We start from the raw sequence: 15,364 nt of genomic DNA, 5'->3' as shown, positions 1-15,364 counted from the left end.
TTATATGCATAGATTAATTCCTTGGAAGAATTCACGTGAAGCTGTAAATTGTGGTTGTCTTTGGGGTCTTGGATGGGTAAGAGACTGCATTTTTTAGTCTTGGTAAAATATTTTAGGGAGATGTATTCTAAAATTATTTGAATATTTGGTGGGTTTTTTTTTTGCATTTTAGCCATGATGAAGATGAAATTCGACCTGTGCAACAACAGGACCTGCATCGGGCAATTGAAAAGATGAAGAAATCAAAGGATGCAGCATTTCAGAATGTTTTAACTCACGTTTGTTTAGATTGAGAGTAAAGATAATTTGTACAGTTCAATGTGATCCAGTTTGGTGTGCCCTCCTACCATTAGTGGAAATAGAACAGAAGGAGGAGTGTTCTTTAAACAGTGAGGGAGTTATATGTTCATGACACTGGTTTTATACTCTGAATTCTAAGTTATTGAGATATAGTTGTTATATAAATGGTATTACTACTTGTGGAAAATCATGAGGAGGAACAATTTAATTAGCCTGAGTGTGGGTGCTTGTGTTTGACCTCTTTAGCCATATGTTACAGCCTTATAGCATCTAAGCTGGTCTTAAAGTAACAAATGATTTACTGAGTCATTAGTGAGAATTGGGGACATGGCTAAGTGCTGGTTTCTAGATATGTGAGTGTGTGTGTGTGTGTGTGTGTGTGCGCGCGCATGCGTGCGTGCATGTGTGTATATTAAATGTATATATTCACACATTTTATATTGACATTCTGTAAATAGGTTTGAATACAGAAACATTTTTTTACTCCAACTACTGAATCAAAAAGTACCAAATAGCATATCACAAAACTAAGGTTAATGGTTGTGTCTAAAAGGTACAGTGATTCAGCCATTTCTAGTTGTCACTTGTTTCAGTTGTTGTTTGTGTTTTTTTGTGTTTCTGAGGTGTTTCTGTGCAGTTGAATAGTTGGAGTTGCCGCATCAGAGACTTAGATGTGGCTCAGTTATGGTTGTCAGGGTAGTGAGACAAAAGACTTGCTCAGTGATCAGCACTGAGTGCTTGTCAGCCACTTGGGTGATCAGAACTGACTTCATCTCCTTCTGCAAGCACACTGAGTAGAGACATTTTTTTAACTGATACATGTGAAGGTGGACTGAAAGCCTTTCAAAAGAATGGCTTTGAAAAACCTCAGTGCCATTCAGTACATGTATGTGACTTTCCTTTCTTCATTTAATGTAACAGTTCTGTTGTAACCATGGTTTATTAGTAGTATTTTAAAATTATATGTTCTTTAATTATGGTCACATATAATTTGGTTATCAAAAATGAAATGATAGTTTAAAACAACTAGCTGTTACTAAATGTGCTAAAAATACCCATTTTGTAATTTAAATTTTTTTTCTTCGCATATTATAAATTATGCCCTACTTAGTACAGATATGCACAGCTGAATCCCCATATTCTGTAGTCATTTGATGCTGTGTGCACAAAATATGACACTTTTTTTGTCCAAAATTTCATTAACCAGAATTCTGTTATAGGCACTTAAACACACAGCATGAGGAAAATGGCACAATATGATCTTGAGGTACCTTCTGAATTTTTGTTTTTATTGTATTTCTTTGAAAATTCTCAATCTTAATTCATGAGCTACTGGATTAATTTCTTTGATATTAAGTCTCTCACTAGAACCCATTGGATAGTTTGTTCTTCATTTGTTCTTTGAATGGTGGGTGGGGTAGAGGTTCAAGTTTTGAAAAATTGTGAAGATGATTGAAAAATTGAATGCAAAACATAAGATACCAAAAATAAAATATTTCATCTCCATTTTTAATAACTATATTATACTATTATTTTATAAATATGTAATAAAGAGGTCCCTCTTAATTGAGTTTTCTCTGCTTACTCCTTTGTCTTCTTCAGTTATGTAAAATTTTCTGGGGTTGTTTTGGTTTATAAAACTTGCCCTTGGACTGTTTTCATCTTGCTGTGTAACTTTTATAGCATACATTCTAGTATATAACCATTATTTTGTTTTAGCATGAACTTCAGTAGTCATTTAATTTTAATCTGATGGTAATACTGATCAAAAATAGGAGTGACATATCTCTCTTCGTGTCCTTTCTTTTTATCTTCTTTTAAATTCAGAATATCCAATAGTAGTAGTTAAATTTATCATAGTTTGAATAATCAAATGAAGTTAGAGAAATAAACGAAAGCCAACAACACATGACTCATCTAGGCATCTTAATATCTTAAAGTAATTGAGGAAACTTTATGATTTTAAGGAACATTTAGTGTTATATATCCTTTGCTGTAGACATGTTTGATGTAAGCTTTTGGCATGCATTGGATTCTAGGTTCTAAGGTATTTCATTTTGGCTAACAGTTAAAAGTACTGGATCTAGAGTTAGACTGCCTGAGTTTAAATCCAGGCTCCCTATTAATTAACTGTGTATACGTGGACTAGACACGTAACTTAATGAGACTCAGTTCCTCATTTATAAAATGGAGTGACAGTGGCACTCATCTTATAGGGTGTGTAATGAGATGATGTATGTAAGGCACGTAGCATAGTGCCTTCCATAGTACTGTTCAGATGTTTGCTATCACATTATTTTATCGCTTTTACACACTGTTGTACACATCTGTTTGACCAGGCTCAATTTTTAAGTATTCTCCATGCTTAAACTGTTTCCATGATCCCTAGATCTCTACTCTAGGGATTGAGATGAAATGATCACCTGTGATGTTTCTCTAAAAGCCTCATTGTTGGAAGACATCTGGTAAGTCTGATGTGTTTCAAACTATTCCTTGGCCTTTTTAAAATAGAGTTTAGAAACTCAATATTTGAATCAATTCAGTATCCCCTTTCCAATTTATCTCCTTTCTCATTCAACCCTGCACCTGCAGGGTGATGCAGAACTCACCATGTTATCAATAGCTGGATTGGAGTAATCTAAATATTCTATATGACCACAATAATCTAATATTACTTAGTAGCTATAACTTGAAGGTTTGGAGTCGAGGATGTCTCAAGCTTTGAGTGTGCCTGAATAAAAATGGTAGGAATTCCGTCGGTAGGAATTTTTCTTTTTTAAACTAGAATTGTTTTATTTGTGGACAGAGGTTACAGCTTCTTCTGGAAAAAGGAAATGAATTCGATGATGTATATTTTATAATTCTCTTTTTAGCTTCTCTTAAGGTCAGAATATTGAATAGAATTCTGATATGCTAAGCATATATCCTGCATGGCTAAAATCCCAGCACCAACTGGAAGCCTCAAATAAAGCCATAGAATCATTCCATTTAGAGCTGACAGAATATTTAGAGAGCCTTCATTACTGAAATTGTTATAAATTTAGTTATCAAAGATAGAGTTCCCTAATCGTCTCAGAAGTTACAGCTCGCGCTCTCTCTCTCTCTTTTTTTAATTGAAGTATAGTTGATTTGCAATGTTCTGTTAGTTTCAGGTGAACAGCAAAGTGACTCAGATATGTGTGTGTATATATAAATATATATAAATCTTTTTTATATATTTATGTATTTTATATATATATAAAATCTTTTTCAGATTCTTTTCCATTATAGGTTATTATAAGATTTTGAATATAGTTCCCTGTGCTATACAGTAGGTTCTTTTTTTTTTAACATATTTATTGGAGTGTAATTGCTTTACAGTGGTGTGTTAGTTTCTGCTTTATAACAAAGTAAATCAGCTATACATATACATATATCCCCATATCTCCTCCCTCTTGCGTCTCCCTCCCACCCTCCCTATCCCACCCCTCTAGGTGGTCACAAAACACCGAGCTGATCTCCCTGTGCTATGCGGCTGCTTCCCATTAGCTATCTATTTTACATTTGGTAGTGTATAAGTCCATGCACTCTCTCACTTTGTCCCATCTTACCCTTCCCCCTCCCTGTGTCCTCAAGTCCATTCTCTACATCTGTGTCTTTATTCCTGTCCTGCCCCTAGGTTCTTCATAACCTTTTTTTAATTTGTTTTTTAGATTCCATATATATGTGTTAGCGTACGGTATTTATTTTTCTCTTTCTGACTTATTTCACTCTGTATGACAGACTCTAGGTCCATCCACCTCACTAAAAATAACTCAATTTCGTTTCTTTTTATGGCTGTGTAATATTCCATTACAGTAGGTTCTTGTTTATCTATTTTATATATAGTGTGTATATGTTAATCTCAAACTCCTGATTTATCCCTCCCCCCACCCTTTCCCCTTTGGTAACTGTAAGTTTGTTTTCTCTGTCTGTGCGTGTTTCTGTTTCGTAAATAAGTTCATTTGTATCATTTGTTTTTTAGATTCTACAAAGAAGTGATATATTTGTCTTTCTCTGTCTGACTTCACTTAATATGACAATCTCTCAGTCCATCCATGTTGTCAAAAGTTACAGCTCTAGGGCTTCCCTGGTGGCGCAGTGGTTGAGAGTCTGCCTGCTGATGCAGGGGACACGGGTTCGTGCCCTGGTCCGGGAAGATCCCACATGCCGCGGAGCGGCTAGGCCCGTGAGCCATGGCCGCTGAGCCTGCGCGTCTGGAGCCTGTGCTCCGCAATGGGAGAGGCCTCAACAGTGAGAGGTCCGCGTACCGCAAACTGTCCAGGTCATCATGTTCATGAAATTGTATTGAGGAAAAGATGTAAGGGTATACACATTGTTTTATTGTGCTTCACAAATAGTGCTTTTTTTTTTTTTTTAAAACAAATTGAAGGTTTGTGGCAACCCTGCATTGTCAGATGATGGTTACCATTTTTAGCAACAAAGTATTTTTTAAGGTATGTACATTGTTTTTTTAGACATAATGCTGTTATATACTCAACAGACTACAGTGTAAACATAACTTCTATGTGTACTGGGAAACCAAAAAATTGGTGTGACTTGCTCTACTGAGAGATTTGCTTTATTGCAGTGGTCTGGAACCAAACCCACAATATCTCCAAGGTATGCCTGCATAGCACAGATGCCAAAAGCAAATGAGATCAAACCTAAAAAAAACCATTTAGCATGTGAGTAAAAATAAAACCTCCTTCGTTAACACTGGTGTGAATTTTACACTGTTAATACTAACACCGCATAAGGGTCTCATTACCAAAACACTGAACTGGGAGTATATTTTTGTGATTGGCTAATATTTACTGTTATAAATCTGCTTGAGAACAATTTTAGATAAAAGCTTGTTTGCTTTGAGATACAGTTTCCGTGAATGTTAGTGCTGCTGTGGAATGCATTAAGGACACAGGTTTGTGAATCATGACAGCTCAGTTTTAAAACTAGAGCCAAACATTGAAATAATTACCGACATGCAAGATTTGGAGCTGAGAATAGAACACAGTGGAGTATGCCTCACTGTCTTGAAGATACATAGCTTCCAGAAATTCTAAGAATGACCAAGACACTCAAACAGGGAATGGTAATATATCATCCAGTAAATAAAGTCCTTTGCAGACATGTCTGAGGGAGATGAGCATTGTCTCCCGGGCCACAGTCATAGCCTTGTGAAGAGTACCAGTTAGGGTTCCATCGCAGGCAATCAACTCTAGCTGACCTAAGCAATAAAGGATTTATTTGAAGGATATGAGGAGCTCTTAAGATCAGAGGGAAGCTGAAGAACTGGACTCAGGTTAGGAACTCTGAAAGCTCCAGAAGTTTTTTTAACAGGAATTGCTTAAGAATCTTGCTTTCATTCCTCTACTGGATTAAATGAACTCCAGATGTTTAAATTGCCCCATTCAAGATTCAAAATCCTGGAAGTGTGCAAAGCCAGGTCAAAAATCACCTCCTGGCGGTTCTGGAGCTTTGAGAGAATGACCCTTCAGGAACTCCTTTGGCTTAAATGGTTTGAGAGCAAAAGTACACTTGACCCTTGAATGACACAGGTTTGAACTGCATTGGTCCACTTACCCTCAGACTTTTTTCAGTAGTAAATACCACGGTACTACACAGTCTGTGGTTGGTTGAATCTGCAGGTTCAGAACCACGGATACAGGGAACTGTGGATACGGAGGGCCGACTATAAGTTATTCGGGGATTTTTGACTGTGAAGAGAGTCGGCACCCCTAACCCCTCCGTTGTTCAAGGGCCAAGCGTATCTGGATTTACTGGTCAACTGCAAAAGGAGAGTGGGGTTTCATCCAAAGAAAATTGAGTATTGTGGAGAATTTGGCTAGACAAGAAAGTGGTAAATGACCAGCTGGTCACACGAGGCTAGTACTGCCAAGGGCAGTATTATGACTCCGGTGGGCATGCTGGACATATGAGCAATGTACATTACAGTTTGTGTGGACAGGCCTTTAGGGAATGTTTGGTCCAATCCCGTAAGCTTTACCACTTGATGATGGATTGCTACTTGGCATGCCCAACTCTGCAGCCAGGTGATCACCTTTTAACTTGTAATTTATGTTGTTACAGATAGTAGGTGTAAAACAGAACAGTGGAGACTGAAGTATAACATGGGTTTTTGTTTTATTTCCAGAAAGTACAAGCCCATTCCTCTGATAGGCAGTTAGCGTGAAGGGCTGATCATTGCCATTTCTCTTAGAGAAGAGTTAGGCTGAGTCTGGGCTGTAGCTTTAACAAGATTGAGTAGACCAGGCTTAGCCCAACCCCTACCCTCTCAGGCAGTTGCCTTTTGATCTTGGCAGTATTTGAGCTGGGAGGGGTTTGGGTGCAGGTTCAGATGTTTGTGGTTCTTCTCTATATTCAGTTCTGACAGGGTTCTGGCATCCAGTCACCATGAGAATGCACAAGACTTTGAGCCCCTCTTCTGCCATTTTCTCTGAAAAATCCAGGGAAGAGGACTTGTCGAGCCTAGCAGTTTGTTTTTAAATGTGTTTCCAGATTTCAATCACTATTGTCTGAGTGTTGGCTGAATTCTCCACATGCCTGCAAAGTCTCTCCGTTCAAGGGAGGCCTGCTCTTCCACACACTGTATCCATTCTCAGGAGTCTACCCTGGTATAAAAAAAAGTACCAAGGCTCTCTGCTCATTTCAGAAGGGCTTATTTCTGCCTGGAAGTCAGTTAATGAAAAAGTCCTTGCATCTACTGTTCTTTGCTTGTCTCCCGGAAAAATATTATTTTTATTTTGTCTGGCCTTTTCTTGTTACTATATGGAAGTGAAAGTCTTTTGCATCCTTCTACGTTCTAGCAGAAGAAATTGTGCAGGGATTTATTATAAGTCACGTAAAGTTCATTTTCAGCTTTATAAGTTTCAGTCCCAGTTGTGGAACTCTATGTTAGAGAGTGCGCTAGAGAGCGCATGCACAGTGTAGCCTTGGGCAAAATCTCTTTACTTTCGTGGGCATCTGTTCCCTTATCTGTAAATAGAAATCATAATGTGTACCTTCTGTTATTGTTTTAAGAAACATGAAAATGCCTTGGAAACTAGCAAGTGAACATGTCTGCAGGTCATCACGTCCTTAGAGTCGTCATCTCACATTTTTGGGCTTCCATTTCCTTATCTGTGCAATAATGGAAATGCTGAAATAGACGTGCTTTAAGTTCCCATCCCAGTTTTCACTAAACAGCACACTGATGCAACAGTGGCCGTGTTGATAGACATTTTGGGGCCTTAGCAATACTGACCTGATCATCAGGACTTCTAAACTGGGTGACTTTCTTAGCTACTGATGGGTGTCAGCCTTGGTAAATGGACTTGTTTTTGTTTTCTTTAAATTGGAGTCTTCAAGAATGGAGCCTTTTTTTTTTTTTTTTTTTCTGCATTGGGTCTTCATTGCTGCGCACAGGCTTTCTCTAGTTGTGGCGAGTGGAGGCTACTCTTCGTTGCGGTGCGCAGCCTTCTCAATGTGGAGGCTTCTCTTGTGGAGTACGGGCTCTAGGCACGCGGGCTTCAGTGGTTGCAGCACAGGGGCTCAGTAGTTGCAGAGCATGGGATTCAGTAGTTGCGGCACGTGGGCTTAATAGTTGCATCACATGGGCTCTAGAGCGCAGGCTCAGTAGTTGTGGCGCACAGGCTTAGTTGCTTCGTGGCATGTGGGATCTTCCCAGACCAGGGGTTGAACCCATGTCCCCTGCATTGGCAGGCGGATTCTTAATCACTGTGACCCCAGGGAAGTTCCTGGACTTGTTTTAATAGGCATAAGTTATGAAACATGCCATTAGGTAAAGTCATAGACACTTCCAGGTACTTGGTGTTTTTGTTTATTAAATGTGTTTCTTGGGCTCTTTTGAAGCTGTAAGCTTTTTCATTGGTTTACTTTGAATGTCCAAAGATCTGCTACTTTATATAATTTTTTTTATAATTTGAAGATAGGATTGGGGTACAACCTCCTTAGTGGTTGATGGAATTAATTTCTTCCATAAACGGAGGTTCTTCTTGGTGAATACATTTATAGACGCCAGTCTTTTAACTAGTTTAAAAGACCAGATCAATATTGGAGTTGTTTACATGGAAGTAGGCCATTATTTTTTAAAGCTGTGCTGAGCTGAAGTTTACCTTTGAACTATTTATGGAAAACAGGCTTATGCAATAAATATAATCAAGATTTTTCTTTACCCATAAGTGTGTTTAATACATTACAGTAAGAGCTTTCACAAACATTTTAGTAAAATAGGTGCAGAGCAGGTCTGAGTTTCTGAAACAAGCCAACCCTATTTAAGAACTTTACCAAAATAAAGTATGTATTATTGCTGCCAACAATTACATGTTATGACATTTAAAAAGCTGTGCCCCTCTGTTTGTCGCTTATGTATTTGAAGGTAATAAAACTGTATTACTTTTTAAAACATTCTATAATTTAGATTTCTTACTGATTGAGACTGGTCTTTCCTGCAGTTAATCCAAATGAGGAACTCTATGGAAAAGCTAATGGCTTGGCGGGTAGGGGAGGTTACTTCCGTTACTAAAGATAAGCCATTGAAGAACTACAAGACTTACCTACGAAAGGCTTGTTTCTCAGTTTGTCAAGAGTTCTTTGCGTCATCACTCTTTCCTAGCCCCGTAAAAAAGTATTTTATTTTGTCTAGGTTTTTATCAGACTAAAATGTCCAAGCTCATCATTGATCCATTTATTTTCGGTAATAATTTCAATAGAATTACAATATAAGCAAAAACAATAGGCACCCTTGGAGTATTAGTGAATTGCTTGTATACATCACTTTAATCATTTGGTGAATATGTATGATGAGTGGCCCAATAATAGCTAATATTGACCAAAGAATTAAATGAATGCTAGGGAGAAGAAAAAAATTAGTGGTTATTCTTTAAATATCTATATAGTTAATTCTTGATAATTTGTGCATTATTGGTAGTGGGATAGACATAAATAATAGAAACCTGTATCATTCAAAATCTCAAAGGCAAAAGCTGCACTGTGTTCTCTCAAACCTTTACACATTGTTGATTGCTCTGGTGCTCATCTAATTTCCTGATTACTTACCCATCAGGAAAGTATATTCAAGATCCATGCTAGACCTAAAAGTCAGGTTAATAGGAGGAAGATGAGGAAAAAACAAAGATGAACTTGCTGTTCTCAAATCACTAAGATTTGTTTCTTCTTGCAGGGAAGATGGATTGGAAAGAAATCTTGTGGCCTGATATAAATGCTGATAGATTTGTAAGTCCACCGTTATCTGAATGAATGATTTAAATATGCCCTTCGCACTGCCCTGCACTCCCTCAGCACCACTTACATCTTTATCTACTTACACATTCCCTGCTCTACTTTGTCCAGGTGCCAGCAAGTAAGGATCTGGGGAGAAAGAGGAAGCGGTAACAAGTGGCACCTTTGAGCTGGCTGTCACACCAGTTTTGTTTGGAGTGAGGACAGGAACAAAACCTTGCATGAAGCCTTCAGGACAGAAGAGAGGCAGGGACTGAAGGAGGGAAAAAGCCCCAAAGCTGCAGGCCTGTCTGAAGGCCACTGAAAGTGTGGGTGGAAACAGGTATCCTTTCTGCATACACCAGTAGCAACTGCTGAGGTGAGTGGAGGTGTGGAAGAAGCACAACTGCTTCTAACCCTGCTGGTGAAACTCTATGGAGGCACTTTGAAGAAAAGGGAACAATAAGTTAGGAAAAATTTTTAAAGTTTGTCAGATCCCAGTGCACTGAAATCCTGGGGTGAGGTCCCTGAGGAACTGTAGTGCTTGGCTGAAACCACGTGTCATTCACATGGAGAGCACAGTTTAAAAGATGACAGGAACAAGGGTAAACAGCCTCTTGATTATGGTCTGAAAGAGAGCTGCTGTTTCTCTCCAGTTATACAAAGTCACAAGGGCTTCAACCAACAGATGTCAATGCACACTTGATACGAGATGCAGAAAAGACTCAGCCTTCGTTTTGAGAAATTTATTAAAATAAGGACAAGCATCAGTTGTACATAGAAATAATCATTTGCACTAAGTGGTACTCAAGCAGAAGAGCAGTTTTAAATATATTAAAAAAAATCACAAAATACATTGGTTAAGGCACCTACATCTTGTCTCATGTTTTCAATAAATATGCTGTTTTTTAAAAGGGCAGTAGTGAGGACCTCTGATTAAAGAATACAGGCACTGTGCTATTAAAGATAGTCATATTTTGCTGTGGCCACTGTGATTTATTCTCAAAAGAACTTTCATTAGCTTGGTTTAGCATTTAAAAAAGCAAAACTGAGTATGAAAAAAATCACAGTTTTCTCTTTCCAGTCTTAAGTCTCTTCCAGAGAGACCTATGTACAAAAGGTACTATTTCTTCATATATTCCTTAGTAACAAGGAATTATGCAGAAGGTGCAAGAGTGCCTCCCAGAAGGTAAAGCCATCAGAGATTGAATGTTTCAGAACAGCATGAGTCTTTGGGAAAGTATTTTTTTTCAACTGCAGTAAAATCAGCTGGGTTTAGAAAACTCCGGACCTTACAGCATCCAAGAAGTGCCCTCTGTTCAAGGAGTTTTGTTAAGCAGTTGAGGGAAACCAGGTCCAGCTCCTGTGTTGTACAGGGTAGACAAAGCAGCAGCCTGGGAGTCAAGTGGCCTGGGTGCTCGTTCAGTGCCACCAGTACTTCCAAAATGCCAATTTGGCACTTTGGTTACAGTGCTCATTAGTTCATGAAGCCTGTGCTTGTGCATCGTCTTAGTTTGATCACCTATAAGATGAAAAGGTTGGAGCTTCCTGCGTTTTTGTCCGGTTCCAGCAGCTCGCTAGTCTGATGGTCTGAATTGTTTTTGGTCACAGCTGATGACGCTGCAGGTAATAGGCGCAGCCTCTCCATAGACACAATGACCACAGCAAAGAGGAGTAAAATTAAATGTCCACAACATTGCCAGATTGTTTGAGGCCTGGGTGCACATCTTTTCATCAAAGCCCTGTATGCTATTTTATTAAAAGACACCGTTTAACTGGAGTTACATTATTCACAGAAAACTATTAAGACTTCTTTTCTTATTAGATAATATAACTTCCGTGGCAGAACTAGGTTGCATAGATCTCTGAGATTAACTTCACATTTTCACACATTTGGTTTCTCCAGTCAGGTCATAGTTCAGCAACTAAGATACTGGGCAGTAAGGCTGGATACGGGCACGAGGGAAATACTAGCAAGAATCTTGACATGAGCCACTCCTCATTTGGGGTGAGATTTTCTTGTTTTTCTTTTTTTTTGTCAGCTGTATAGAAGGGGCTGCCCATCTCATTTCCTTTACTACTGGTATATGACATGGGAGAATGCGGGTTGGCAAGACTTAAGCTGGGAGACATGCTTTACTTTTTGGCAAGTAAACTAGACACATGGTCAAAGCTTTACGAAATCTGGGACCTACTGCTCAGATGCGGTAGAAAATACAACTAATTTCATTCTGAAATAATAATATTGCTTTTACCTGCTAAGGTTTGGTCTTCAGTTTTACTTTATATACACACACACACGTGTGTGTTTTTATATGTGTTGACTTTAAATTATAGAGAACATTTTTACCTCATTATAAAACATTAACTTTAAAGTCAATCATTGAGAAGCAGTTGGATAAGCATCTAATCACAAAAATAGAAAAAGAAATCACAGAGCACTTCAGAAAGAAACTCTGGTGCTGAAGGGCATTTAGTTGTTCTTCTCCAGGGACCTGTAATAATCTGTCAGGACTTTCCATGCTTTGGGGGCCATGAAGCCATCTGGGGGATTCTCTCCTTCCCGGGCCAGCTTCCTCATACGAGTTCCTGAGATGAAGTCAAACTCATTGTGCCTGTCAGAGGGTAGCAACAAAGAACTCGGCATAGGTAAATAACATCTACCTTGAAGATCCCAGGAGTAGGATGGGTTCTGAGACCACATTTTTTCTTTCTGTAAAATGCTGCATCTTCTAAAATAAGCAATTCACTAAATCTTCAGTAAAGGAACTGGCAGAAGAAAGGGAAATCATGGCAGCTACCCATTCAATACTGTGTACCTACTCAGTTCATGGGAGGCGTCTTCTATTAGCTCTGCCTACTTGTGTGAGCTCTGAGCGTGGTGCATGCTCTATAAATGCTCATTGAAGTCTTTTTCTGTGTTTACTTCCTTTCACATAATGTGCCAGGCACTCAGTGCATGCTCAAGGAATGTATGTTAAAAAAGAAATATATATGGACTATATGCAAGGGGCTGTGCTACAACTTCAGGGGGCACGAAATGTGCAAGACCAGGTCTTAGCTTTCAAGGGACTCTCATTCCAATTAGGAGCATGTGGAGATGTACTGGGGAGCTCTCCAAAATTTTGCCTCATCATTCCAGCTGTACAGATGTTGATTTAAAGAATTTTCCTCTGGGGCTTCCCTGGTGGCGCAGTGGTTGAGAGTCCGCCTGCCGATGCAGGGGATGTGGGTTCGTGCCCCGGTCTGGGAAGATCCCACATGCCGCGGAGCGGCTGGGCCCATGAGCCATGGCCGCTGAGCCTGCGCGTCCGGAGCCTGTGCTCCGCAACGGGAGAGGCCACAACAGTGAGAGGCCCGCGTAACGCAAAAAAATTAAAAAATAAAAAATAAGAATTTTCCTCTGAAAACCTACCTTGCTGGATCATAGAAGTCCATGGCTTTTTTGGCTTTGTTGTAGGCAGCCACTCGGAATGGAATGATTTCCACAGAGGTGAGGCCAGGGGCCATGGTCAAGACCTTGGCCCCATGAGTAGGTTCATACAGGTCTTTCTTGGTCTCAGGGTGGGGCATTCCTGCAGGGTCCCGGCCCACAATGTAGAAATTGGCCCCTGCAACCATCCGGGACCTGCAGTGCCATTGGACCTAGGAAACATCACATAAAGGACATGCTGGTCATCACTGGCCAATCCTGTGGGGTCCCTGTTTATGGAGACACCCCTTTATTCTGCTTTAAAAGTAATTCAGCGATGTGGGTCAACTAATAATTGCAAGGAAGTCAGTGAGGTGTCGAAGACTCCTGCTCTTGTCATCTTTTTGGTTATATTGGGTAGGATATAGGAGCTTTAAAGATAAGAATCCTCCCTCTTAGACCATGAATTTATATTTCCTAATCTCTCCAGACTAACAGACCAGTGACACTCAGATCTTACTGTTCCACAGAACTATGTGGATTTTACTTTCCAGTTCCTCCCTATTCAAAATAAATCACAGTTTAAGGGAAATTACAAACTCCAATATCTCTTTACCATCTGACTGTCAGTAATGAGCAAATTAACCTTCATACGCAGACATTGATTACATTTCGACACAGCATTGGGATTTCAAAATAAGTTGCCCTCGTTAGAGCTCAGATAGAAATATAAAGGATGGGGAAGAGAGCCAGGGGCCTGGAACTTTGATCTGGTTGAAGATAATTAATTCATTAAACTCAGTTTGGAGCATTCCAAAGGGTTGAGACCTTTTCAGTTCATCATAGTTCCTGTAAACTTGTTGAAATCCACTACACTGGGGGTGCAGTGGGACAAAGAAAGTCTCTGTTTGATAGGCTCAGTGTGTTATGATGAAAGGGAGACATTAAGGTTTTAAAGACATCTTCTCCCTTCTAATATAGCTCACCGAGCATGGTGAATCACTTAAGAGTAACTGGAACAGCTGAAATACTGGGCTAGATACATCTTGCCCTGTAACCCAGGTAAGCTGTGTTAAACACCTCGTTCACATACCAACTTCCACAGTCTCAAAGGCAGTGTATGACAGGTTTGATTTGGTGTTTCTAGCATTTTCACAAATACTATATGGAAACATAATTAAGTTTGATAAAGTAAAGAGACCAGAAGATTTTAGAATCTGCTCATGAAGAAGAATCCCAGAAACTCACTGGCTCGTCTAAGTAAAATTAGATGCTGAGTCCCATAGCCCAGCCCAGGGAGCTGCTTACCTCTGTGGGGCCAGCATACAACATGGGAGATGGGAAGATGGCCACGATGGTGGATTTGGGATCTAGAACCTCCTCCTCGAGCACAGCTGTGTGCTGCTTCATCCGCCAGTCCAGGGGCACATCATCATCCTTGGTCCAGCCCCCCAGGGGGTGCAGCAGGAGGACCGGGTGCTTGTAGCCTCTCTCCAGGAGCCGGCGGCGGGTGTCCTGCATCAGCAGAGCATGGCCGTTGTGGACAGGATTGCGCAACTGGAATGCGAACACTGCATCTGGGAAAGGAAAGCAGAAACAGCACGGTCAAAGACATGCACTGTCTGCAAGAACAGAAACGAAAAGGTGCAGCTGTGTCTATTGTTCAGTGAACTTGTTACATCCACTTGCTTTTAAGGACTGGCTGGAGAATCCACCTGGACCTTTAGGGGTGTTACTCGAAAGGTACCAACCAGTGCCAGACTGCTTAGACAGGAATAGGACACAAAGGTAGGAAGCCCTAAAGGGAGAGCCTGACTCAGAAATGAACATTTGTTGCCAGGACCTTTCCTACAAACCAAGGCTCAGGCAGGGGCCAGTATTAATCAGTCCTCTTGTACCCTGCTCCAGCCTCATTTCCCTGGGAAGTGAATATTGATAAGGAACGTTTTCTGGGGTCTGTGCAAAAGTTTAACAATTTAAAGATATAAAAATATTTCTCCTTCACTTTAGGGAAGTCTTCAAAACTACTCCAATTAGTGATGAACTCCTGAGAACCTTAATTTTTCTTGTTATGAAATAATATATATCCATCAGAGAAAACTTAGAAAATACAGAAAAGCCCAAAATAGAATTTAAAAATCATCCATCATCCTATCATTACTTTTTCTCTCTCTTTTTCAAAATATGTAAAGTGAAAATCTTCCCTTCCCCTTGGTCCCGCTTTACCCCTAGAGGTAGCTGCTGCCATCTGCAGTTTGGTGCACATGCTGCCAGAGATTTCTGCTACACACAGAAGTAGGTTTGAGTTTTTAAAGCAATTATTACATTTTATTTTGTTTTCCAGAATTATTCTATACATATCGTTCTGCAGTTTGCTTTTTTTTTTTTTTGCGG

The 15,364-nt window shown here is 39.8% G+C and overlaps 2 protein-coding genes and 1 long non-coding RNA gene across 3 annotated transcripts in view; 2 read left to right on the top strand and 1 right to left on the bottom strand.

Annotated features, from left to right (window-relative positions):
• The window catches only part of ATAD1 (ATPase family AAA domain containing 1), a 55,170-nt gene extending 53,213 nt beyond the window's left edge, over nt 1-1,957 (top strand). The window contains exon 10 of the mRNA XM_027111937.1: nt 173-1,957. Within this exon, the coding sequence (XP_026967738.1) occupies nt 173-293 (121 nt within the window). The 3' untranslated portion in view covers nt 294-1,957. The remainder of the gene's footprint in view (nt 1-172) is intronic.
• Nucleotides 1,958-9,190: 7,233 nt separating this feature from the next.
• LOC113623161 (uncharacterized) lies at nt 9,191-14,270 on the top strand. Its single transcript, XR_003433802.1, has 3 exons — nt 9,191-9,573; nt 9,691-9,937; nt 13,952-14,270. It is a non-coding gene; the product is annotated as an uncharacterized LOC113623161 (long non-coding RNA).
• The window catches only part of PAPSS2 (3'-phosphoadenosine 5'-phosphosulfate synthase 2), a 79,550-nt gene continuing 74,475 nt past the window's right edge, over nt 10,290-15,364 (bottom strand). Inside the window, exons 10-12 of the mRNA XM_027111926.1 lie at nt 14,279-14,547; nt 12,974-13,203; nt 10,290-12,173 (exon numbers count right to left, since the gene is read on the bottom strand). Coding sequence (XP_026967727.1) covers nt 12,032-12,173; nt 12,974-13,203; nt 14,279-14,547 — 641 coding nt within the window. The 3' untranslated portion in view covers nt 10,290-12,031. The remainder of the gene's footprint in view (nt 12,174-12,973; nt 13,204-14,278; nt 14,548-15,364) is intronic.

This window comes from Aethalodelphis obliquidens, unplaced genomic scaffold, assembly GCF_003676395.1.
Source record: "Aethalodelphis obliquidens isolate GAN/ISIS:26980383/991018 unplaced genomic scaffold, ASM367639v1 scaffold11, whole genome shotgun sequence".
Taxonomy (NCBI): domain Eukaryota; kingdom Metazoa; phylum Chordata; class Mammalia; order Artiodactyla; family Delphinidae; genus Aethalodelphis; species Aethalodelphis obliquidens.
This window is presented reverse-complemented; position numbering and strand designations above follow the sequence as displayed.